Source organism: Macrobrachium rosenbergii, chromosome 29 (assembly GCF_040412425.1).
Source record: "Macrobrachium rosenbergii isolate ZJJX-2024 chromosome 29, ASM4041242v1, whole genome shotgun sequence".
In the NCBI taxonomy this organism is placed as follows: domain Eukaryota; kingdom Metazoa; phylum Arthropoda; class Malacostraca; order Decapoda; family Palaemonidae; genus Macrobrachium; species Macrobrachium rosenbergii.
In genome coordinates this window covers 7,566,642-7,594,279 of record NC_089769.1, presented here as the reverse complement: position 1 = coordinate 7,594,279, position 27,638 = coordinate 7,566,642, and the positions used below count along the sequence as shown (strand labels likewise).

Here is a 27,638-nt window from a genome sequence, read left to right as displayed (position 1 = left end):
GCTACGTCTTATTGGGGAGAGATCAGAGGAACTCTATGTCTTATTTAGGAGAGATCAGAGGAACTCTACGTCTTATTTGGGAGAGATCAGAGGAACTCTACGTCTTATTGGGGAGAGATCAGAGGAACTCTACGTCTTATTTGGGAGAGATCAGAGGAACTCTACGTCTTATTGGGGAGAGATCAGAGGAACTCTATGTCTTATTTAGGAGAGATCAGAGGAACTCTACGTCTTATTTGGGAGAGATCAGAGGAACTCTACGTCTTATTGGGGAGAGATCAGAGGAACTACGTCTTATTGGGGAGAGATCAGAGGAACTACGTCTTATTTGGAAGAGAAAAGAGGAACTACGTCTTACTGGGGAGAGATCAGAGGAACTACGTCTTATTGGGGAGAGATCAGAGCAACACTACGTCTTATTTAGGCGAGATCAGAGGAACTCTACGTCTTGTTGGGGAGAGCTCAGAGGAACCCTACGTCTTATTGGGGAGAGATCAGAGGAACTCTACGTCTTGTTGGGGAGAGCTCAGAGGAACCCTACGTCTTATTGGGGAGAGATCAGAGGAACTCTACGTCTTATTGGGGAGAGATCAGAGAAACCCTACGTCTTACTTGGGAGAGATCAGAGGAACTACGTCTTATTGGGGAGAGATCAGAGGAACCCTATGTCTTATTTGGGAGAGAAAAGAGGAACTAAGTCTTACTGGCGGAGAGATCAGAGGAACTCTACATCTTATCTAGGAGAGATCAGACGAATTCTACGTCTTATTTAGGAGAGATCAGAGGAACTCTACGTCTTATTTAGGAGAGATCAGAGGAACTCTACGTCTTATTTAGGAGAGATCAGAGGAACTCTACGTCTTATTTAGGAAAGATCAGAGGCATACAGGATAAGTAGCTACGAAAACTAACCAATTACACATTACATTTTACACAAATAACTCTGGCTTCTTTTAAGGTGAATAACTTGTAAATGCAGAATCCCCCAACCAACATCGTAAAAATACAAACAATACTCTGAATGAACTTTAATAGGATATCGGAATGCAACACAAGCTTTATACCTCAAAAAAGAAAAAAAAATAGACTTTAAAATATAAACAAAAACATTCTCTAGCGATATTATAAGGAAAGGTCAAGACATATTTCTTTTTCCTATCTTACACTGTGGATTTGATGAAAAAAAAAATATTTGGCCATTTCTCGTGAATGGAACGTTACCTAAACCTGAATTATAAATCTGCTATGTATCTGTAAAGATCAGTACAGAATTTTTTTTCGAAAAAAATGTACAGAAAAAGTCCCAGACCGAAGAATAAGATTAAAAGGCTGGCTTGAAAATCCACAATTTCACTAAGATTATCGACTGAGAAAAACTTCGCGTATGTTGACTTTTCTTTGACGACAAAAACTATATAATAACCAGATAAATGCTTGCTGTTTCGTGTGGGGATTCTAATCGTCTAGAAGAAAGGAACAGCGTGTACAAGATTGACGCAATTAACAGTTTTAAAGAGCAGAGGACTTGGAGCAAGAATGTGACCGGTTTCCGAGGAAAATATTTCACATTCATCGGAAAGTAAAATATTTCCAAATAGTTATGTTACACTCGTGACTTTTAAGAGTAAAATGATTTATTGAACGTATAATACTAAACTATAAGAGTAAAATGATTTCTTAAACGTATAACATTGTTGTACAATGTGCAATGAATAAGAACAGAACATAAAATAAGATTAATAAATGAATATGAATAAATAAATATGAATAATGCTTTTGGTTTTCTCATTGTTAAACCCAGGAGAGGAGAAATTCAGAGAGAAAGTGAAAGAAAGGTAGCAATAGATTCAACTCCCTGGAGAGGAGAAAGTCAGTGAGAAAGTGAAAGAAAGGTAGCAATAGATTCAACTCCCAGGAGAGAGAAAGTCAATAAGAAAGTGAAAGAAAGGCAGCAATAGATTCAACTCCCAGGAGCGGAGAAAGCCAATAAGAAATTGAAAGAAAGGTAGCAATAGATTCAACTCCCAGGAGAGAAGAAAGTCAATAAGAAAGTGAAAGAAAGGCAGCAATAGATTCAACTCCCAGGAGCGGAGAAAGCCAATAAGAAATTGAAAGAAAGGTAGCAACAGTTTCACCTCCCAGGAGAGGAGAAAGTCAGTAAGAAAGTGAAAGAAATGTAGCAATAGATTCAACTCCCAGGAGAGGAGAAAGTCACTAAGAAAATGAAAGAAAGCAATAGATTCAACCTCCAGGAGAGGAGAAAGTCAATAAGAAAGTGAAAGAAAGGTAGCAATAGATTCAACTCCCAGGAGAAGAGGAAGTCAGTAAGAAAGCGAAAGTAAGTTAGCAACAGATTCAACTCCCAGGAGAGGAGACAGTCAATAAGAAAGTGGAAGAAAGGTAACAACAGATTCAGCTATTTCGTAAACAGACCTGTTAAACGGAAGTTATATATAAGTTCATGCTGAAATAAGCAAGTTGGGAAGCTGGAACAAAATTCTGATCTACGCCTGAAAATAACTCGCCCCCCCCCAAAAAAAAAAAAAACAATAACACCAAACATATAATCAAGGGGTCCAATTAGTCACGTGACCTTAGATAAATGAAGCAATTAGATGCAGGCTATAACTGGATGTCGTTCAATTCTCTCAACTGATTGCAAGTTACAGCATTCATAAATATCACTTGGATGGAAAAGAGTGGAATATAAAATTCAGGCCTAAGAGAAATTGAGTGTAAAAAAGTTTTAAAGGTACAACACGAGGAAGACCTCGCAGTCGCACAATGAAACAATTGTTCAAAGAGGGTGGAAAATAAGAAGGATAAAAAAGAATATGAACGGAGGTACAGTACAAGGAATGATAGGGGTTGCGGCTAGGGGCCGAAGAGATGCTGCAAAGGACTTTAAGTAATGCCTACAGTGTAGCGTGTGAGGTGCACTGACGGCATTACCCACCTATGGGGTATATCATGTGAAAAAGCGATCATAATGGCACGATACGAAGTGGCACTAACTTCGGGACAATTAAATGTGAGAACTGAACTTCATCTCTCCAGCAGGATTTGAACTCGTATCTTATGAGTTTCATGCGCACAACTTAATGCAAGAAAGTCACTCGGGCTCCCATTATATCAATGAGTGCTTCAGGAATGAACCCCAAAAATCCAGATTATTTCCTAAGACTGGAACAACAGTAATCTTAATAGCCTTTCACAGTCCTTTAACTGATCCCCTCGAAGTGACTGTGCTGACGTCATTCGTCTAATCTCCACTTCTTAGACCCAGTCACCCCTTCATCTGGAGCCAGATCCTACTGGATACGAGTGTCTTGCAGAACTTGTTTTATTTTCTTTTCTCTTTTTTGTTCTCGCCTTACTTGCCTAATGTATTCCAGGATCTCTCTTATAGCATACTGTTATTTATTTTGCCAATGTTTAGTTGTCTGTGTAGCTATTTCATAAAAAAAGAGGTTTTCTTAAGTTGTTCATTCCGTTATTCTAAGAGTTTACTGCTGATGAACATTTGTGTATCTATCACAAGTGGGGAGTAACTATTGTTTCTTTCATTACTTCTTATCACACATAAGAAGATCTTTTTAGTTTTTTACTGAGGTAAAAACGATCCCAGTTGTAAGAATTGCTACAGGCGTTAGATTTCTGTAGCCATTTTTCCAGGTTTCAGAGCTTTTTCTACATATTCCTTTAGATTTCTGTAGCTTTTCTCTATAGATTTTTGAAGACCTATATAACTATTTTTTCTACAGATTTTTGTAGATTTATGTAGCGTATTTTCTACAGATTTCTCGTAGCCGTACCAAACTGGGCAATATGATTCTCGGTTTGGTACGGCTACGAGATGTCTGTAGAAAATACGCTACTGGAATCTAAAGAAATCTGTAGAAAAAAAAGCTATATAGGTCTTCAGAAATCTATACAGGTAGGCATTAATCCCTGACCCCAAAGCACCGGCCAGGGGGCTCCACTCCCTCAAAAAGAAATGTAACAAATGCATTACTTATTGCAGTTTTATTGTTCGGCGTTTGCTTGTTTCCAATTCCAAGGTGGCTCCTTATTTCCATCTAATGGAATTTTTCAAGCAAAATGGTCTTCTGACACGTGCCAGTATTTTAGGGCCAGTATTTTAGGGACCAGAATTTTTGGCATGTATTCTGACACGTGCCAGTATTTTAGGCACCTAAAATACTGGCACATGCCAGAATATGCGTCAGAATTTTGGCCGCCTAAAATTCTGGCACCTGCCATTAAGGGCCAGTATTTTAGGTGTCCACAATTCCGGCATGTACTGTGGCACCTGAAGGTTCCAGTATTTTAGGCGCCTAAAATACTGGCACTTACCGGCACGTGGCACCATACGTGCCAGCATTTTAGGCGCCCAAAATTCTGACACGTGCCAGCATTTTCGGCGACCAAAATACTGTCACATGCCAGAATTTCGGGCGCCTAAAATTCTGGCATGTGCCAGTAATTTAGGCACCTTAAATACTGGCACGTGCCAGAATTTTAGGCGCCCAAAATTCTGGCACGTGCCAGTAATTTAGGCGCCTCAAATACTGGCAAGAATTCTCGCACGTGCCAGTACATGCCAGTATTTTAGTCGCCGAAAATCCTGGCAGGTGCCAGTATTTTAATCGCCAAAAATGCAGGCACGTGTTAGAATACTGGGCTCCTAAAATTCTGGCACGTACTGGCACCTGCCAGAGTACGTGCCAGAATATTGGGTTCGAAAAATTCTGGCACGTTGGCACCAGTATTTTAGGTGCCTAAAATACTGGCACGTGCCAGAATACTTGCCACAATTTTAGACGCCAAAAATTCTGACACATATTCTGGCACGTGCCAGTATTTTACGTGCCTAAAATACTGGCTACCTTTCTTTCACTTTCTTTCTGACTTTCTCCTGTAAGCGGATTACGTCATTTCATACAACGATGAGAAGCAGAATTTCAGTATTTTATTTGCGCAGTGATTATAAGGCAACAGGTTAAAGACAATTACAGTGAAAAATCAAAATCATTTGGTCAATTTCGTACCTATATCTTGAAAATTAACAAAATTACTCAAGGTCAGTGTTGGAAGAAGACTGAGAATAATACTGATATGAATAATATGAAAAATTCCAAAATATCTCCAAACAAAGTCTAGAAAATAATAATAATAATAATAATAATAATAATAATAATAATAATAATAATAATAATAATAATAATAACCTCAGCCAATAAAATGATGAAAAAACCCACACTGATGCAAGTGTAGACACATTTAACATATATTTACCCTTACATCAATGTGGGTTTTGTTCACCAATAATAATAATAATAATAATAATAAGAATAAGAATAAGAATAATAATAGAATTCAATCACTAAAATGGTAAAATAATTCAACACTTATATAAGGATAAATATATATATATATATATATATATATATCTATATATATATATATATATATATATATATATATATATATATATATATATATATGAATATAAAATTTCACTTATATTAATGTGGATTTTTTCACCAAAAATAATAACAATAATAATGATAACTATAATAATATTGAAGTAAAACTCCTGAAAAGAACGGCACTTCTGAAAGCACACGAAAGCAGTAACTGGAGCAAGCACACTTATTTACCAAACCAAAGCAGGACATCACAGTAATGGCCTGGCATGCTAAGGACTCCCCACCACCCTGTCGATGAAAGTGTTATTCCTGACGGAGAAAGGTTGAAGAGAGAGAGAGAGAGAGAGAGAGAGAGAGAGAGAGAGAGAGAGAGAGAGAGCACGATTCAAGGACACGAGAATTTCGGGTATAAAAATGACGACAGATCCCTCCAGCGTTGTCACAGTTCATTGTCACCTCCAGGATGCGACTTGTTAAGGTAAGAAAGCTTCTGGACTTACCAATGGTTCGTTGATCGGGATATCTGGCGTCACAAGATCTGGGATCAGTGTTCTTTTTTTTTTTATTGACTGATTGAGTCTTGTAGTGCTTGAGAAGTGGACGTAAGGTTATTTTAAACTAATTTTATCTCAGTGGTTCGCGTTCCACGTCACCGAAGTGAGTTTATTTTATGGCAAAATTACGATATGTTACAGTATATATATATATATATATATATATATATATATATATATATATATATATATATATATATATATATATATATATATAATGATCAACATTAGAGTGCCTTCAAAACATTAAGCAAATACATGACAATATATGGACTAAATTACGCGCTGAACTTTCTTCGGCGCAAGCGAGTCTTCTGTACAGCCGCTACTGCGTATAATTAAGTCCACCGAAAATAGATCTATCTTTTGGTGACCTCGGTGAAATGCAGTATGGGCCACGGACCATGAAACTTTAACCACGGCACGGTGGTGGCCTGTCCTATATTGTTACCAGACGCACGGTTAAGGCTAACTTTAACCTTAAATAAAATAAAAACTCCTGAGGCTAGAGGGCTGCAATTTGGTTTGTCTGATAATTGGAGGGTGGATGATCAACATACCAATTTGCAGCCCTCAAGCCTCAGTAGGTTTTAAGATCTGAGGGCGGACGGACAGATAAAGCCGGCACAATAGTTTTCTGTTACAGAAAAGTAAAACCACACAGAAAAGTAAAACCACAGCGCCCTTATGGCTTCTCGAATTCTTCAGACTTTCTGGACACGATTGTCACTACAGAGCCTTAGATCTAAATGCAAGAACATGAAGCTATTCTGAAGTCTTGAGGATTATAACCCGCATCCGGGGCATTAAACTGAATATCTACTATGTATACATATATAATAAATAATCATATAAGGTTGAAATGCATATCTATTACCTACTTGCAATAATACACGATTTTTTTTATTTTACTAAGAATGACACGCTTTACTTATAGAATGACTGGATTGTGGGTAATACGCTTCATTCGTGTTTTGATTTGGATAATATTATGAATTCATAGCGAACCAATACTTCCGCCAGTCTTAGTCTTAATATATATATATATATATATATATATATATATATATATATATATATATATATATATATGTGTGTGTGTGTGTGTGTGTGTGTGTGTGTGTGTGTGTGTGTGTCAATAAAACTCGCCTAGCAGAGGCTAAATCATTATTTTCGGCCACAACCCCAGATGAAAAACAGAAACGCTTTCCAATTACTCAGTTGTCCTGATGAGGTGTGTATGTGCGTCTGTGTGAGTTTTATATATATTATATATATATATATATATATATATATATATATATATATATATATATATATATATATATATATATATATATATATATATATATATATATAATTATGGGTGGGTAAAGCACCATACACATATTCTTTGAAAGACCCTGAACGTTTTGTAAGATTATAAAATGTAACAAGATAGAAAATGGGGACTAATTTTGACCACTAACTAACAATCACGAAAGAATAACATTATAATTATTTCTCCCTGTCAAAGATCAAAAATAAACAATTACAATGTTTCTCCACTCAACAGGTGCTGTTCGCTTCCCTGCTAGTGCTAGCGGAATGCGGGTATCTTCATGCTTATGGAGTGCCGGGTAAAGCCCCACCACCACCGCCACCCATTGTCTACCAAGATAAACCAACCCAAATTTATCAAGCCCCACCACCATCCATTGTCCACAAAGATAAACCAACCCAAATTTATCAAGCCCCTCCCACCACCATATGTGCGGACGGCCAAGTACTCCATGTCGATGGGCAGTGCGTCACACCTCTAATCACCCGCTCCATCTACTTGTTCAACGTCCCACAGCAAGCTTCCAAAGCAGCTGGTCCTCCACCTCCCGTTCCTCTGCCTAAGGTCGACCACAACGTCATTTTCGTCCGTGTCCCAGAGGACCAGAGAGGCCCAGATCCCATCGTGGTTCCTCCTCCCCAGCAGAAGAACATTGTCTACGTCCTCAAGAAGAAGACCAAGCTCAGCGGGCCCAAAGTCATCGAGGTGACAGCGCCGCCCAAGACTAACCCCGACGTCTACTTCTTAGGTTACGATCATGGAGAGAACCCCATTCTTCCCACGGGCGAAGACCTGGCTAGTGTTCTCACCCAGGGAGGACAGGAAGTACAGGCCAAGGTGGTGGACAGCGGCGTGTCAGGCCAGGCTGGAAGTACTGGTGCAGTCGGTCCCATCAAGGAAGTTGCTGGTGAAGTGGGCAGTCTTCCACCTCTTCCAGTCGCTGGTTTTGGGTCACAGGGGGGTCTTGGAAGTGCAGGGGAGTCTCAGGGAAGTACAGCAGGAACAGCATCGCTCGGCAGTGGAACCATTGACAAGGGAAGTAGCACTGGTGGAGCGGTTGCCTCAACAAGTGCTCCAGTAACTCAGAAAACACAAGTGGCTCCATTTAGTTACTACGTACCAACATATTCTAAGCCTTAGACATCATGGTAACGATCTACCCCAAGTTGAAAAATTTTAAAAAAATGAACTAACAACACTTACAAGGAATAGTCCTTCAGATCATATTTTTTCAAATTATTGTACTAATGTCTTTATTTGGCGGCTAGTCTTCCAAATTTTAGCAATGAAAGCATAACAGAAAGCAGATATTTATTTTCACTGTTATCCAAACATAATTATTTTCAGTTAGTTAGAGTGAAGATATATATCTATGAATGTATAAAAATGCTTCCTCTGAGATACATATTTACTGAAGAATTATTTTTTTAAACATATGATTGAAAACATGATCGAACGAGATGAATGAAATATCAACAATAAATGCATACGAAACCATACCAGTCTTTTATTAAAAAATAAACCAATTCGAGGTCATGTGTTACTCCCATCTGTAATAATTATGGTAACAAGCAGTTGGAACGTCGACTTCTTTACTGTACTTCTCCTTTCTCTGCATCTTTTCCCACTTCTCTGTGGGGGTCGCTGTTTCTGACAGGTTTCCTCCTCCACCTGGCTCGGTCCTCTGACAATTGTTTGTCTCTCAGGTCTTCTCTAACTACATCCATCCACCTTCACTTCGGTCTTCCTCTTGTTCTCCCACCAGGCACCTCCATCTGCATCACTCTCCTCCCTACGCATGTCTCTTTCCTTCTCGTCACATGGCCATACCACTGCAGTCTTCTTTCCTAGGTCTTCTTTGATAATTCTTCGACTTTAGTGGTTCCTCTTATTCTTTCATTTTTGATCCTGTCAATTTTTGTTCATCTCTGCCGCATCCAATTTCTTCTCTTGCACTGTCTTTACCGGCCATGTTTCGGCTCCATACATCAAAGCTGGTCTCACTACTGTCTTAGACACTCTTCTATCTCCCTTTACATTAGTTCTGTAGCTATTCACTCTTTCTGTCACTCTTCTTTTTCAGTCCAATGTATTTTACCTCTTCTTCTTCTTCTTCAAAACCTCCCTCCTGGCTTAAAGATCCCAAGTACTTCAAATTCTGGACCTGTTTAAAATCTAGGCCGCTTTCATCTTGTATAAATGACCCATCTTTCCCTTGCTTGCTGGACACCATAACCTCACTTTTCCCCAAATTTATCTTCATAACATCACATTCAATATATTCCTGCCATTATCTCACAGTTCTTTGCAGTTTCCTTCTTCAAGTCTCTGCATATAACAGTGTTCATAGATTTTCATTCCTAACCTCACTAGTATCCATGCATACAAACAGAAGTGGGCACAGTGTCTTTTCACTGTGGCCTTGGCTGAATGTATATATTATAGTATATATATATATATATATATATATAAGTATATACATATATATATACATATATATATATATATATATATATATATATATATATATATATATATATATATATATATATATATATGTGTGTGTGTATATGTATAAATTATATATATATATATATATATATATATATATATATATATATATATATATATATATATATATATATATATATATATTATATATATATATATATATATATATATATATATATATATATATATATATATATATATATATATATATATATATATACTGTATAGCTTAATGATGAGTAATATTGCCAAGACTAGGAAGAACATTCTTTATTATGAGCTTTCGAGGTATAAAACCTCATCATCAGGCTGAAAAACCGACAAGGATGATAATTGATGAAATTACAATAAAATGAATTGTCATAATAAGTCTTCAGCAAAAATACTAACCAAATATATAAAACGAACAGTAAATACAAACTAAAAGGGTGAGACGCAAAACAACGAAAAATTAAAAACGAACACAAACATAAAAATATAAAAATAAGGTGAAATGTAAACAAACTACCACTCACAAAGTAAAATATTTAACGACCCAATTGTACAGTACTGCTAGTAAAGATGTAAAGTACATTAAATTGCCTTACCTTGGTCATATTAGCTATATGGTCCGACAAAAGTTACAAGAAATACTTAAGCATTGCTTCCCTCAAATTAGTTTCCGGTTTGTTTTCAATGATCCTTTTACTGTAAGATCACTTTTGAGGGAGAAGCCTACTCTGCCTGTGGACCTTAATTCCTGTGTCGTTCACTTGTTCACTTGTTCACCGTGTGGTCTGCGATACGTGGGATCCAGTTCCCGCTGGCTCACACACAGAATTTTGGAACACTGAGGTCTTTCTATTAGAACAAGGTTTCCTCTTTCCAAACCACCCTTTTCTGCCATTAAGGAACACAGTCTAGCACAGGACCATCCTTTCACTGACCTGGATTTTCAGGTACTGTCTTTTTGTTCAAATAGACTGGACCTTTTGATTTCAGAGTCGCTGGTTATCAAAAAGATGAAACCGGAATTGAACAACAACTTGTCTGGTATTCAACTAGCTATCGTGTAGTTTCATAGTAGGTACACAACTGGGTCGTTAAATATTTTACTTTGTGAGTGGTAGTTTGTTTACATTTCACCTTATTTTTATATTTTTATGTTTGTGTTCGTTTTTAATTTTTAGTTGTTTTGCGTCTCACCCTTTTAGTTTGTATTTACTGTTCGTTTTATATATTTGGTTAGTATTTTTGCTGAAGACTTATTATGACAATTAATTTTATTGTAATTTCGTCGATTGTCATCCTTGTCGGTTTTTCAGCCTGATGATGAGGTTTTATACCTTGAAAGCTCGTAATAAGGAATGTGCTTCCTGGTCTTGGCAATATTATTCATCATTAAGCTTATATATATATATATATATATATATATATATATATATATATATATATATATATATATATATATATATATATATATATATATTTAGTATGAATTTTTGTCACAAACTCCCTGACATTGTTATACTCACATATATTACGCTAAAAATATTGTTTAATATCAAGTTCACTCATCCTCGGATATTTAATTAAGGCGCCAAACATCTTATAAAATGCCTCACTCAATCTAGAGACCTTGGCCTTACATATGTTTTTATAATAATAAAGTACAATAGACAACGTAAACTTTGTGTAATATATAGCACTGAATGTTTTAGAATATGAACTAATATATCTAAAACCACCATAAATTTAACAACACGAGTTACCAAGACCTTTACGAGCGACACAGAAAGCAAGAAACGAACGTTTAAAAGTCATTTGAGCAAGATGATCCATTAGGACAGGTTTATAATTTAGTTTCTACTCAATAGATGGTGTGTATATATATATATATATATGTGTGTGTGTGTGTGTGTGTGTGTGTACAATATATATATATATATATATATATATATATATATATATATATATATATATATATATATATATATATATATATTATCAATATACATAATATATATAAATAAATATACATATGTATATGTATGTATATATATATATATATATATATATATATATATATATATATATATATATAATTTAGAATGCACTAAACTTTGATCGAAAGCTGCAATGTTCAAAAAGGATGAATTATTAAAAGATAAAAAGTAATAAAACATCCCTATAAACCAGATTTTTTTAATAAAAATTTAAAGTGTGAAATGAAATCAAACCTGACAGATACCAGCAGGCTGAATAATGGTTGAGGTTTCTAGAGGTTTAAGCAAGTTAAAGGCACCGTCCACAGAGAGGTTTTTGTTAAGGATAATAATTTGATTTATGAAATTTAGGCCGTCAAGGCCACCACTGTGACAATTCCAGCCATTCATGCCTAAGACACTGAAAACGGGAAGTTGGAAGAAAACGGGAAGTTGGAAGAAAACTTTAAGTTGGAGGAAAACGGGAAGTTAGAGGGGTTGCACAGCAAATTAAAGGATTATCTAAAAAATAAATGAGATAAAGTACACGGATCTAAAGATGAAACTGGGAGAAAGTAATAGAGTAGTTGGGCTGAGACAGTCAGGAGTGGCACTAAGTGCAAGCAAGCACCAAAGTCTTTCGTAATATTATTATCCAAAAGGGTATAAGGAATAATCGGCAAAAGCAAGAAAAACAACAGGCAAACAGCAGTCAGGTCAACAGCAACAACAAAAGTACTAATAACAGAGGGATAATGGAAATTGCTATGCTTATAAAAAAAGGAAAAGTAAATTTGAAAAATTAAACAAATAAGTCAAATCATTAATAATAATAATAATAATAATAATAATAATAATAATAATAATAATAATAACAATAATAATAATAATAATAATTAGATCAGGCAAACATCCTCTAGGACTATGGTATCAGAACAGATAGGGTGATACGTGCCAATAGACCAGACATGACGTTGATTGACAAAATCAAGAAGAAAGTATCACTCATTGATGTCGTTATACCAAGGGACACCAGAGTAGATGAGAAAGAAGGAGAAAAAGTTGATAAGTATAAAGACCTGAAAATCGAAACAAGAAGGATATGGAATATACCAGTGGAAATTGTACCCATTATCATAGGAACACTAGGCACGATCTCAAGATCCCTGAAAAGGAATCTGGAAACACTAGATGCCGAAGTAGCTCCAGGACTCATGAAGAACAGTGTGCTACTAGAAACTCTCTCCCATCCTGAGAGTTGAATCTACTGCTGCCTTTCTTTCACTTTCTTTTTGACTTTCTCCTCTCCTGGGAGTTGAGTCTATTGCCACCTTTCTTTCACTTTCTTACTGTTAATCTATTGTTACCTTTTTTTCACGTTCTTACTGACTTTCTCATCACCTGGGAATTGAATCTATTGCTACCTTTCTTTAACTTTCATATTGACTTTCTCCTTTGCTGGGAGTTAAATCTATTACTAACTTTCTTTCACTTTCTTACTGACTTTTTCCTCACCTGGTAGTTGAATCTGTTGCTACCTCTCCTTAACTCTCTTACTGACGTTCTCCTCTCCTTGGACTTGAGCCTACTACTACCTTTCTTAAATTTGCTTACTAACTTTCCCCACTCCTGGGAGTTGAATATATTGCTACCTTTCTTTACTTTTCATATAGACTTTCACCTCTCATGGGATTTAAATCTATTGCTACCTTTCTGTAACTTTCTTATTGACTTTCTCCTCTCCTGGGAGTTGAATCTATTGCTACCTTTCTGTCACTTTCTTATTGAATTTCTCCTCTCCTGGGAGTTGAGGCTATTGCCACCTTTCTTTCACTTTCATATTGACTTTCTCCTCTCCTGGGAGTTGAATCTATTGCTACCTTTCTTTCACTTTCATATTGACTTTCTCCTCTCCTTGGAGTTGAATCTACTGCTACTTTTCTTTCACTTTCTTATTGACTTTCTCCTCTCCTGGGAGTTAAATCTATTGCTACTTTTCTGTCACTTTTTATTGACTTTCTCCTTTCCTGGGAGTTGAGTCTATTGCTATCTTTTTTCAATTTCTTACAGACTTTCTCTGCTCCTGGGAGTTAAATCTATTGCTACCTTATTTTCACTTTCTTACTGGCTTTCTCCTCTCCTGGGAGTTGAATCCATTGCTACCTTTCTTTCACTTTCTTACTGATTTTCTTCTCTCCTGGGAGTTAAATGTATTGAAACCTTTATTTCACTTCCTTACTGAATTTGTCCTCTCCTGGGAGTTGAAAATATTGCTACCTTTCTTTCACTTTCTTAACTTTCTCCTCTCCTGGGAGTTGAATCTATTGCTACCTTTCCTTCTCCTGGTAGTTGAATCTATTGCTACCTTTCTTTCACTTTCTTACTGACATTCTCCTCTCCTGGGAGTTGAATCTGTTGCTACTTTTCTTTCAATTTCTTATTGACTTTCTCCTCTACTGGGAGTTAAATCTATTACTACCTTTCTGTCACTTTCTTACTGACTTTCTCCTTTCCTGGGAGTTGAGTCTATTGCACCCTTTTCTTCACTTTCCTATGACTTTCTCCTCTCCTGGGCGTTAAATCTATTGCTACTTTTCTATCACTTCCTTACTGAGGTTCTCCTTTCCTGGGAGTTGAATCTATTGCTACCTTTCTTTAACTTTCTTACTGAACTTCTCCTCTCCTTGGAGTTGAGTCTATTGCTACCTTTCTTTCACTTTCTTACTGAATTTGTCTTCTCACCTTTCTTTCACTTTCTTAACTTTCTCCTCTCCTGGGAGTTGAATCTATTGCTACCTTTCCTTCTCCTGGTAGTTGAATCTATTGCTACCTTTCTTTCACTTTTTACTGACATTCTTTCTCCTGGGAGTTGAATCTGTTGCTACTTTTCTTTCAATTTCTTATGGAGTACTGGGAGTTAAATCTATTACTACCTTTCTGTCACTTTCTTTACTGACTTTCTCCTTTCCTGGGAGTTGAGTCTATTGCACCCTTTTCTTCACTTTGATGACTTTCTCCTCTCCTGGGCGTTAAATCTATTGCTACTTTTCTATCACTTCCTTACTGAGGTTCTCCTTTCCTGGGAGTTGAATCTATTGCTACCTTTCTTTAACTTTCTTACTGAACTTCTCCTCTCCTTGGAGTTGAGTCTATTGCTACCTTTCTTTCACTTTCTTACTGAATTTGTCTTCTCATAGGAGTTGAAAATATTGCTACCTTTCTTTCACTTTCTTACTGATGTTCTCCTCTCCTGGGTGTTGAATCTATTGCTACCTTTCTTTCACTTTCTTACTGACTTTCTCCTGTAAGCAGATTACGTCATTTCACGAAAACGATGAAAAGTAGATTTTCAGTATTTTATTGCGCAGTGATAATGAGGCAACAGGTTAAAGACAATTATAGTGAAATATCAAAAGTTTTTTGGTCAATTTCGTACCTATAACTTGAAAATTAACAAAATTACTCAAGGTCAGAGTTGCGACAAAAATAATTCGAATACTGATATGAATATGAAAAATTCCAAAATATCTCCAAACAGAGTTTAGATAATAATAATAGTAATAATAATAATAATAATAATAATAATAATAATAAATAATAATAATAATAATAATAATAATAATAATAATAATAATAATAATAATAGGATTCAATCACTAAAGTCAGTAAAATGGCAATAAAAATTCGACACTTATATAAGGATCGATTATTATATAAATATATAATAAAACTTACATTAATGTTGAGTTTTTCACCAATAATAATAATAATAATAATAATAATAATAATAATAATAATAATAATAATAAAGTAAAACTCCTGAAAAGAACAGCACTTCTGAAAGCACACGAAAGTAGTAACTCGAGCAAGCACATTTATTTACCAAACCAAAGCAGGATATCACAGTAATGACCTGGCCTGATAAGGACTCCCCGCCCCCAAACAAACATGTCGATGAAAGTGTTATTCATGACGAAGAAAGGTTAGAGAGAGAGAGAGAGAGAGAGAGAGAGAGAGAGAGAGAGAGAGAGAGAGAGAGAGAGAGAGAGCACGATTCAAGGACACGAGAATTTCGGGTATAAAAATGACGACAGATTCCTCCAGCTTTGTCACAGTTCATTGTCACCTCCAGGATGCAACTTGTTAAGGTAAGAAAGCTTCTGGACTTACCAATGGTTCGTTGATCGGGATATCTGGCGTCACAAGATCTGGGATAAGTGTTCTTTTTTTATTGATTTATTGAGTCTTATAGTGCTTGAGAAGTGGACGTAAGGTTATTTTGAACTATTGTTATTAGTGGTTCGCGTTCCACATCACCGAAGTGAGTTTATTTTATGGCAAAATTCAGTTGCAAAAAGCTAAACAGTGATCATATAAAATAAAGAAAGGAAATAAGAACAGAGGTTTAAAGATTTGTAAAATTACGATATACATAGAGTATATATATATAGTATATATATATATATATATATATATATATATATATATATATATATATATATATATATATATAGAGAGAGAGAGAGAGAGAGAGAGAGAGAGAGAGAGAGAGAGAGAGAGAGAGAGAGAGATGTGTGTGTATGTATATATATATATATAATTATCGAACATTAGAGTGCTTTCAAAACATTGAGCAAATACATGACAATATATGGACTAAATTACACTTAAAAATAATACATGAAAATATGGAACTATAAGTGTATAAGAATAAATTAGACAGTAAGTAAAATCACAAACACACTTGCGAGACAAACACCAACCTTTCAAAGCAAGAGTAAAGGAATATGTCTGTGTGTAATTAAAATCAAGTAAAAAAAGCGCTGAAGTTTCTTCGACGCAAGCGAGTCTTCTGTACAGCCGCTACAGCGTATAATCAAGGCCACCAAAAATAGATCTATCTTTTGGTGATCTCGGTAAAATACAGTATGAACCGCGGACCATGAAACTTTAACCACGGCACGGTGGTGGCCTGTCCTATATTGTTGCCAGACGCACGATTATGGCTAACTTTAACCTTAAATAAAATAAAAACTTCTGAGGCTAGAGGGTTGCAATTTGGTTTGTCTGATAATTGGAGGGTGGATGATCAACATAGCAATTTGCAGCCCTCTTGCCTCAGTAGGTTTTAAGATCTGTGGGTGGACGGACAGATAAAACCGGCACAATAGTTTTCTTCTACAGAAAACTAAGACCACAGTGCCCTTTTGGCTTCACAAATTCTTCACACTTTCTGGATACGCTTGTCACTACAGAGCCTTAGACCTAGATGCAAGAACATGAAGCAATTCTGAAGTCTTGAGGATTATAACCCGCATCCGGTGCATTAGACTGAATATCTACTATGTATACATATGGAAATTCATATAAGGTTGAAATGCACACTTATTACCTTGTTGCAATAATATACGATTTTTTTTTATTTTACTAAGAATAACAGGCTTTACTTATAGAATGACTGGATTGTGGGTAATACGCTTCATTCGTGTTTTGATTTGGATAATATTATGAATTCATAGCGAACCAATACTTCCACAGTCTTAAAATATATATATATATATATATATATATCTTAAATATATAAATATATATATATATATATACATATATATATATATATATATATATATATATATATATATATATATATATATAGATAGATATATAGATATATATATATATATATATAGGTATATATATATAATTATGGGTGGGTAAAGTACCATACACATATTCTTTGAAAGACTCCTGAACGTTTTGTGAGATTATAAAATTTTACAAGATAGAAAATGGGGACTAATTTTGACCACTAACTAACAATTACGAACGAATAACATTATGTTTCTCCACTCAACAGGTGCTGTTCGCTTCCCTGCTAGTGCTAGCGGAATGCGGGTATCTTCATGCTTATGGAGTGCCCGGTAAGGCCCCACCACCACCGCCACCCATTGTCCACCAAGATAAACCAACCCAAATTCATCAAGCCCCACCGCCACCCATTGTCCACCAAGATAAACCAACCCAAATTCATCAAGCCCCACCGCCACCCATTGTCCACCAAGATAAACCAACCCAAATTTATCAAGCCCCTCCCACCACCATATGTGCGGACGGCCAAGTACTCCATGTCGATGGGCAGTGCGTCACACCTGTAATCACCAGCTCCATCCACCTGTTCAACGTACCACAGCAAGCTTCCAAAGCAGCTGGTCCTCCACCTCCCGCTCCTCTGCCTAGGGTCGACCACAACGTCATTTTCGTTCGCGTCCCAGAGGACCAGAGAGGCCCAGACCCCATCGTGGTTCCTCCTCCCCAGCAGAAGAACATCGTCTACGTCCTCAAGAAGAAGACCAAACTCAGCGGGCCCAAAGTCATCGAGGTGACAGCGCCGCCCAAGACTAACCCCGACGTCTACTTCGTTGGTTACGATCATGGAGAGAACCCCATTCTTCCCACAGGCGAAGACCTGGCTAGTGTGCTCAGCCAGGGAGGCCAGGAAGTCCAAGCCAAGGTGGTGGACAGCAGCCCGTCAGGCCAGGCTGGAAGTACTGGTGCAGTCGGTCCCGTCAAGGAAGTTGCTGGTCAAGTGGGCAGTCTTCCAACTCTTCCAGACGCTGGTTTTGGGTCACAGGGGGGTCTTGGAAGTGCAGGGGAGTCTCAGGGAAGTATAGCAGGAACAGCATCGCTCGGCAGTGGAACCATTGACAAGGGAAGTAGCACTGGTGGAGCGGTTGCCTCAACAAGTGCTCCAGTAACTCAGAAAACACAAGTGGCTCCATTTAGTTACAACGTACCAACATATTCTAAGCCTTAGACATCATGGTAACGATCTACCCCGATTTGAAAAATTAAAAAAAAAATTAACTAACAACATTTACAAGAAAGTCCCTCAGATCATATTTTTTCAAATTATTGTACTAATGTCTATTTGGTAGCTGGTCTTCCAAATTTTTGCAATGAAAGCATAACAGAAAGCAGATATTTATTTTCACTGTTATCTAAAAATAATTATTTTCATAGTTAGTTAGAGTGAAGATATATATTTATGAATGTTTAAAAATGCTTCCTTTTAGATACATAATTACTGAAGAATTATTTTTTTAAACGTATGATTGAAAACAAGATCGAACGAGATGAATGAAATATCAACAATAAATGCATACGAAACCGTACCAGTCTTTTATTAAAACAACAAACAATTTGAGGTCATGTGTTACTCCCATCTGTAACAATTATGGTAACAAGCAGTTGGAACGTCGACTTCTTTACTGTACTTCTCCTTTCTCTGCATCTTTTCCCACTTCCCAGTGGGGGTCGATGTTTCTGACAGGTTTCCTCCTCCACCTGGCTCGGTCAAACACATCGTCCTCTGACAATTGTTTGTCTCTCAGGTCTTCTCTAACTACATCCATCCACCTTCACTTCGGTCTTCCTCTTGTTCTCCCACCAGGCACCTCCATCTGCATCACTCTCCTCCCTACGTATGTCTTATCCCTTCTCATCACATGGCCAGACCACTGCAGTCTTCTTTCCTGGGCCTTCTTTGATAATTCTTATACTTAAGTGGTTCCTCTTATTCTCTCATTTTTTATCCTGTCCATTTTTGTTCATCTCTGCCGCATCCAATTTCTTCTCTTGCACTGTCTTTACTGGCCATGTTTCTGCTCCATACACCATAGCTGGTCTCACTACTGTCTTAGACACTTCTATCTCCCTTTATATTAGTTTTGTAGCTATTCACTCCTTCTGTCACTCTTATTTTTCAGTCCGATGTATTTTTCCTCTTATTCTTCTTCTTCTTCAAACCCTCCCTCCTGGCTCAAAGATCCCAAGTACTTCAAACTCTGGACCTGTTTAAAATCTATGCTGCTTTCATCTTGTATAAATGACCTATCCTTCCCCTGCTTGCTGGACACCATAATCTCACTTTTACCCAAATTCATCTTCATAACACCACATTCAATATATTCCTGCCATTATCTCACTGTTCTTTGCAATTTCCTTCTTCAAGTCTCTGCTACAGTCACCAAATCATCTGCATATAACAGTGTACAAAGGTTTTCATTCCTAATCCCTCACTAGCATTCATAACCAGTACAAACAGAAGTGGGCACAGTGTCTACCCTTGTTGTACTGTACACCAACTCTAACATCAAACATTTCTGTTTTGCCACAGGCTGTTATTGCTGCTGGCCTTGTTCTTTCATACGTCAGTTCTACCAACCTACTCAACTTTTCTGGCTCTCTCCTCTCTGAGTGTCCCCTCTCCCCCTCTCTTCCTCCACCACCCTCCCCCAACACTGTATTTTTTGTTATTCCTTAAATCCATTGACTACTTCTGTAAAATACGAAGGTGGCTGGAGGCCAGGATATTGTTACATTTTCATCAAACAAAGTTTTTTTTTTTTTTTTTTAGAACTTTAGTCATTAAGAAATGAAAGCTCACTCAAGAGACGAGGCTTTAATATTTTGCAAGTTACTTGAATCACAAAACAAATCTCGCAGAACGAAAATTAAAGATATTGAATTACTATATACATCTTCTGACCTTCTTGTAATCAGGTCGGCGACCTCGTCCTGATACTCTGCATGCTGGTTCGAGTCCTGCTAATAACATCAGAATTACTTCACAAATTTTTTGTATTTAGATCTAAGGCTTTGTAGTGACCAAGCGCATCCAAAAAAGGGTGAAGAATGCGAAAGTTAAGAGATCATTGTGGTTATTACATTTACATATGTATCTGGGAAAAGGTGACCAGCAGATTCTATATATACATATATATATATGTGTGTGTGTGTGTATACATATAAATTATACGTATATATATGTCACCAGTAGATTCTATACATATATATATATATGTATGTATGTATGTATAAATGCATATACAGTATATACTGTAATATATATATATATATATATATATATATATATATATATATATATATATATGTATGTATAAATACATATACAGTATATACTGTAAATATATATATATATATATATATATATATATATATATACATATACATACATACATACATACATATGCTATATATATATACATATATATATATGTATGTATATATATATATATATATATATATATATATATATATATATATTATATACAGTATATATATATTATATATATATAGAATATATATATATATATATATATATATATATATATATACATATATATAGTTAGTGTTCAAAAAAGGGTGAATTATTAATAGATACAAAGTAATATAACATCCCTAAAAACCAGATTTTTTAAATAAAAATTTAAACTACGAAATAAAATCAAACCTGACAGACACCAGCAGGCTGAATAATGGCTGAGGTTTCTAGAGGTTTTAGCAAGTTAAAGGCACCGTCCACACAGAGATTTTTGTTAAGGATAATAATTTGATTTATGAAATTTAGGCCGTCAAGGCCACCACTGTGACACTTCCAGCCATTCATGCAAGACACTGAAAACGGGAAGTTGGAAGAAAACGGGAAGTTGGAGTGGTTGCACAGCAAATTAAAGGGGTACTAAAAATTAAATGAGATAAAGTAAACGGATCTAAAGATACAGCTGGGACAAAGACCCAGAGTTGCAACAAGAAGTAATAGTCAGAGAAGTTGGACTGAGACAGTCAGGAGGAGTGCCACTAAGTGCCAGCAAGCACCAAAGTCTTTTTCGTAATATTGTTATCCAAAAGGGTGTATAAGGAATAATCTGCCAGTCCTCTAAGAGCAAGACAAAACTCTGTCAAACAGCAGTCAGGTTAACATTAACAACAAAAGTAATAATAAGAGAGGGTGATTTTGACTTTTCCACTATGCTTATCTAAAAAGGAAAAATGAATATGAAAAATTAAATAAGTCAAATCATTAATAATAAAATAAATAATAATAATAATAATATTAATAATAATAATAATAATTTCTGCTAAACAGGATTGCTAAATACTTTCGTTAATTCTAAATTGAGTCTTTTCAGTTTTCCTTATAAAATCAACTCAAAATATACAGAAATCCTATTTAACAGGAATTGTTCAAGAGAGTGTCTACTTCCTTCTAATAATAATAATAATAATAATGGAAAGAGAAACCCACAAGATTCCTGTGTATAACTTGTTTACTTGTAAATATTTATATGTTACTTTTAAACTCGAGTACTTTCATCTCTTGAAAATGGTCACAGCTAGGACCTGAAAGTACTCGAGTTTAAAAGTAACAAGTAAATATTTACAAGTAAACAAGTTATACACAGGAATCTTGTGGGATTCTCTTTCCATCTTCAGAAGAAAACTGAAAGAAGTTTTTGTTTGGTTAATAATAATAATAATAATAATAATAATAATAATAATAATAACAACATGGTTGGCGAAAATGGTGTAACCAGGCTTAACAACAATTAACAACCAGAGCAGAGTCACCTCAAGAGGTACAAGGTCACATGTTAATGAGAATCGTTATTATGAACGACCAGGTGAGGACCGTGCAAGGTGTACAGAAGGGTAAGAAAGTGGAGACATATATATAGGATAGACATCGTCTCTTCTCTCGTCAGAGCTGTTCTTTTGTTCTCCAGCACAATGAAGGTCCTTCTGGTAAGACTTCTTCATGCGTTCTTCGGCGGATTAGCGAGAGGACGATGGTGAGGTCGTCAGATGTTTAAAATCTATAAGAAATAATTACTATCTCTAATTCTGTGATTGAATTGGAGAGTTTGTGCGTGGTTAAGGATCGGAAGCTGAGGGTGTCATGTTGGAATACAAACTGAAGTGGTGAATAAGTCCAAGATATAAAATCCATGTTATATATATATATATATATATATATATATATATATATATATATATATATATATATATATATATATATATATATCCATGTATGTATGTATATATATATATATTCATATATATGTATGTCTACGTATATGCATATTTAGTAAGAAAAATATGGTAGATTAAAAATAATTGAAAAGTAGGAGACAAGGCAGAGTTCGCCTATCATTAAGTTCCAGCGTTATGGTGACGATAACCAGCAATAATTCTTTCATGAAATCCATAAATTCAAAGTGAACTCTGAAGATCAAAATATAGTGTCCATGGACGCCAAAGATGGTTGATCATTTTCAAGAATCAGTTTTATATAATCTGTCAATTTCTAATACTGATACAGTTCTGAGGGCACGTTTACACCAAGGTTTATACACACACCGTTTACTTACACACATAATAAATGGTGTGGCTGAATAAGAGTTCTATGCAATTATTCCAGTCCATTTACGATACTTATCGATTAATTTCTATTCCTTACCTGAGAAATATATACTTTTCACATACCTGTGAATGAATGTTATGCAGTAACTATTTTCCTAAATATCGTTTATTTATTAATATGCATTTGATTTCCTGTTTCATTAAAAATATGTATCCACTAAACAGGTAGCGTTTGCTTCAATACTAGCAGCAGCAGAATGCAACCTCCTGCAGACACTCAGTTTACCTAAAAAGGAATTCATTCCAAGCAGCCATCACAGTCACCAGGGATACAGTTATCTCCCACCACCGGCTCCTACAGTCTGTGCGGACGGCCAAGTACTCCATGTCGATGGACGCTGCGTCACTCCCGTATTCACCCGCTCTGTCTACCTCTTCAACGTCCCGCAGCTACCTCGAAGACCCACTCCCCTCCCCTACATTCCCCCACCCAAGGTCAATCACAACATCCTTTTCGTCCGCTTGCCAGAGGATCTCAGGGCCCCAGATCCCATCGTGGTTCCTCCTCCCCAACAGAAGAACATCGTCTACGTCCTCAAGAAGAAGACCCAACATGATGGACCCAGGGTGATTGAGGTCCCAGCTCCTCCCAAGACTGACCCCAACATCTACTTCGTTGGTTACCAGCAAGGGGAGAATCCCATTCTCCCAACAGGTGGAGACCTGGAGAGTGTTCTTGCCAATAATGTCCAGGAACTTTATGGCCAGGTGGTGGATACAGGGTCATCACCAGGTCATGCTGGAAATACTGGAGCACCTAGTCACACTGAAGGAGGTTTACCTAGTCATGTGGACAGTGATTCGAATCTTCCAGTCGCAGGGTTTGGATCACAGGATCACGGGGACTCCGGATCACACGGATCACAGGGCAGTGCAGCAGGAAGTGTACAGAATGGTGCTGGAAGTGTTGACACTGGAAATAATCATGACGAGGATGATGTTTCTGGCAACTTCCCTTTAAATCATGGATCCTCTGTCCCCCCATTTAACTATTACATTCCTCCAATCCAATTCCCTCGATAGAAGCATCCTGTGACTTTCTAGTCAAAAGTCAAATGAATAAGGAAATGCTTTGCAGTCTCTACAAGTTATAAGGAGGCTTTGGTCACAAGTTTATTATTATTATTATTATTATTATTATTATTATTATTATTGTTATTATTATTATTATTATTATTTTGGGAGAAGACCCTTACTGAGTGAAACTTCAACAACATACAGAATGCCATTCTTTTTAACGATATTATTTTTATTATTATTATTATTATTATTATTATTATTATTATTATTATTATTATTATTATTATTATTATTATTATTATTATTATTATGCTAAAATTTACATGGAGTTTCTATAATTAGAATCTTTTGCAAAAAAAAGAGAATAAAAAAAATCGGTTATTTATTGCCAATTTAATCATAAAACTATGTTGATGGTGCCGGCATAAGAAGGAATATGCTTGTTGGCGTACAAATGTTCTCCCCTTCGGAATTTAATCTTACATATGAAATTAGTAAATAATTATGAATGTTTAAAATATTATTTTACGAGTGACTAACGATATGAAAATAAAAACATGCTAAATCGTCTATTGTGTTCCCTTGACCTAAACATTTTTCTTCTACAGTCTGTCGTCTATTCAATGAAGTTCCTCTGCATTAACTTCCACTGAATATGAAATGAAGTTCCCCTGCATTAACTTCCACTGAATATTAACTTCATTTCATTCTCTTGACGTCAGTTCTGCCACTTGATTTCTCTCTTGTTACTCCATATTCAATTAATATAACTCTCTCTTTAAGTCTCTGTCTCGATATTTTCCCGCCCCGAGGTTTCCTGCCAAATGCAAAGTCCCCAGACCTGTGTCGAAAACGAAGGTCACTTGAAATCAGGTCACGGTTGTAATTTGAAACAATTAAATAAAACTGCGTGAGAAATATGGAACCGGAAGTCCATTAAACAACGAGTCTCTAGAACTTCTCTTTATTGTTATATTGATTAGACTTTTCAAATACGTTGCATTTTACAGTCACATATGTGGGCCACATAAAAAATCATTCAAGAATGACGTATGGAGTTTGTGAATTAAAGGGATAGACATGAATCAATATACATGTGCAATTATAACTACAATGCCCTCTTGACTTCTCGAATCGGTTATTATAAAAACATACGTAGATTCAGTAAATATCAATATACATCTAGTTCAGAAAAAATTAAGTTGTGCCTCTTGCAAAGAAGATGGACAAATTACGATGCTTTCTGACAGCGTTCTGTTAAAAACATACCTGACACATGATTCATTTTGCATTCTATGTCAAGAGCTTTCGTACCTTTCCTAACAAAAGGACTGAGGGATGAAAGGTCTTTGGAGCCTTTTGAAAAAGAGTGACCCCATTTTCCCTGAATTGCAGACGTTGGTTTCATACCAAGTAACTTTTTGGAACATATTTCCCTTCCAGAACTAGAGAATTTCACTTATAAGTCAGACTTTCTGTTAAAGTTAGTGATTTTGCAGAAGCGATCGCAAAATATAATTTCCATTTCCAGTACAGAATATACAGCAAGAATTAACCACCTGTAATTCATAGAAATTATGTTCCTCATACATCATACCAGTACAGTATTGAAGATGCATTCATTTGCAACAAGAATACATGTTACCTCAGCTTTGGAAAATCTGACTATTTCTTAAAATAAACTAGTTAGTAAGGTAAGCTCGCTTATCGCCGTACGATTTTAAAGCACAATCACTGCATATGCTTTGGTGGGCTAATGTTACAGTTGCACATGTTAACGGACATTGATAAGTCGCGAAGGATCATCCTAATTAGTAGGAATTTCACCTCTATTGCGGTTACACTTTTTCCTTCCTCTGGGTCATGATATGCTTGCAGCCAGTCCACAAATTGATTAGCACTATTTTCATCACCGATTAATTGCTTGCCTTTCTGTTGTAATCAGACAACCTTTGCACAGTCACGGACGGAAAGCACATTAATACATTCGGTGAACCGTGAACTTTTCAAACAGGTTCCCGAAGCTCTCTGTAGAGTTTATTTTTAATTATATCTGTATCCATGCATAACTGTGGAGTTGCTCCTCCAATTCAAGACTCATCTAATAATAATAATAATAATAATAATAATAATAATAATAATAATAATAATAATAATAATAAATTAATTATTAATTAGATCAGGCAAAGATCCTCTGGGACTATGGTATCAGAACAGATAGGGTGATACGTGCCAATCGACCAGACGTGGCCTTGGTTGACAAAATCAAGAAGAAAGTGTCACTCACTGATGTCGCAATGCCATGGGACACCAGAGTAGATGAGAGAGAAAGAGAAAAAGTTGTTAAGGATAAAGACCTGAAAATCGAAATAAGAAGGATATGGAATATGCCAGTGGAAATTGTGCCCATAATCATAGGAACACTAGGCACGATCCCAAGATCCCTGAAAAGGAATCTGGAAAAACTAGATGCCGAAGTAGCTCCAGGACTCATGCAGACAAGAGTGCTACTAGAAACAGCGCACATCGTGAGGAAAGTGATGGACTCCTTAGGGGGCAGGATGCGACCCGGAACCCCACACTATAAAAACCACCCAGTCGAATAGGATGACTGTGATAGAAAAAAAAAAAAAAAAAAAAAAAATATATATATATATATATATATATATATATATATATATATATATATTTATATATATATACATGAATATATAAATGCATATATATAATTATAAATATATACATATATATATATACATATACACTGTCGATGCTAATTCATTCTTCCCATTATCTCTTTCATCTACCCGCCTCGTTCACGCACTTTTTTATTCCATTTTCCCGACCGTCTTTTGTTCCAGCGCGAGCATCAGTGAGCATCGACAGGTTTTCCTTTCTGACTGACGTGTCTGGCATTTCCTTCGACTTTCACCCACAATCTCGCCTTCTTCTGAATAACAAAGGTGTCTTTCTTCTCGGAGAGAGTATCTCTATATCTCTCTCTCTCTCTCTCTCTCTCTCTCTCTCTCTCTCTCACCTTCACTTTTACAGTGTTTCTGTCTCCCATAGAAGTAACTGATTTCTCCCTGTATGGTGACAACATTATTATTATTATTATTATTATTATTATTATTATTATTATTATTATTATTATTATTATTATTATTATTATTAATAAAAATTTCATAACATCATTACTAAAATAGTGAAGAAATCCACAACAGTGTAGGTGTAAATATATATATTAAAAGCATGTAAATATATATAAAAGTATGTACATATTTTTAAAATATATTGACACCTACACCATTGTAGATTTCTTCACCATTATTATTATATTATTATTACATTCATAAAAATTTCATAACAGCATAACTAAAATAGTGAAGAAATCCACAACAGTGTAGGTGTAAATATATATATTAAAAGTATGTAAATATATATAAAAGTATGTACATATTTTTAATATATATTGCCACCTACACCATTGTACATTTCTTCACCATTATTATTATTATTATTATTATTATTATTATTATTATTATTATTATTA

At 35.8% G+C, this 27,638-nt stretch overlaps 3 protein-coding genes across 3 annotated transcripts; all 3 read left to right on the top strand.

Annotated features, from left to right (window-relative positions):
• Positions 1–5,886: 5,886 nt before the first annotated feature.
• Positions 5,887–8,802, top strand: LOC136854406 (uncharacterized). The gene is made up of 2 exons (XM_067130710.1): positions 5,887–5,910; positions 7,542–8,802. Exons 1-2 carry the CDS (start codon positions 5,896–5,898, stop codon positions 8,445–8,447), a joined length of 921 nt encoding a protein of 306 aa, XP_066986811.1. The 5' UTR covers positions 5,887–5,895; the 3' UTR covers positions 8,448–8,802.
• Positions 8,803–15,896: 7,094 nt separating this feature from the next.
• LOC136854405 (uncharacterized) lies at positions 15,897–18,952 on the top strand. Its single transcript, XM_067130709.1, has 2 exons — positions 15,897–15,930; positions 17,640–18,952. Exons 1-2 carry the CDS (start codon positions 15,916–15,918, stop codon positions 18,594–18,596), a joined length of 972 nt encoding a protein of 323 aa, XP_066986810.1. The 5' UTR covers positions 15,897–15,915; the 3' UTR covers positions 18,597–18,952.
• A 3,405-nt stretch (positions 18,953–22,357) lies between these two features.
• On the top strand, positions 22,358–24,294 carry LOC136854404 (uncharacterized). The gene is made up of 2 exons (XM_067130707.1): positions 22,358–22,387; positions 23,231–24,294. Exons 1-2 carry the CDS (start codon positions 22,373–22,375, stop codon positions 24,086–24,088), a joined length of 873 nt encoding a protein of 290 aa, XP_066986808.1. The 5' UTR covers positions 22,358–22,372; the 3' UTR covers positions 24,089–24,294.
• The last annotated feature ends 3,344 nt before the right edge of the window (positions 24,295–27,638 follow it).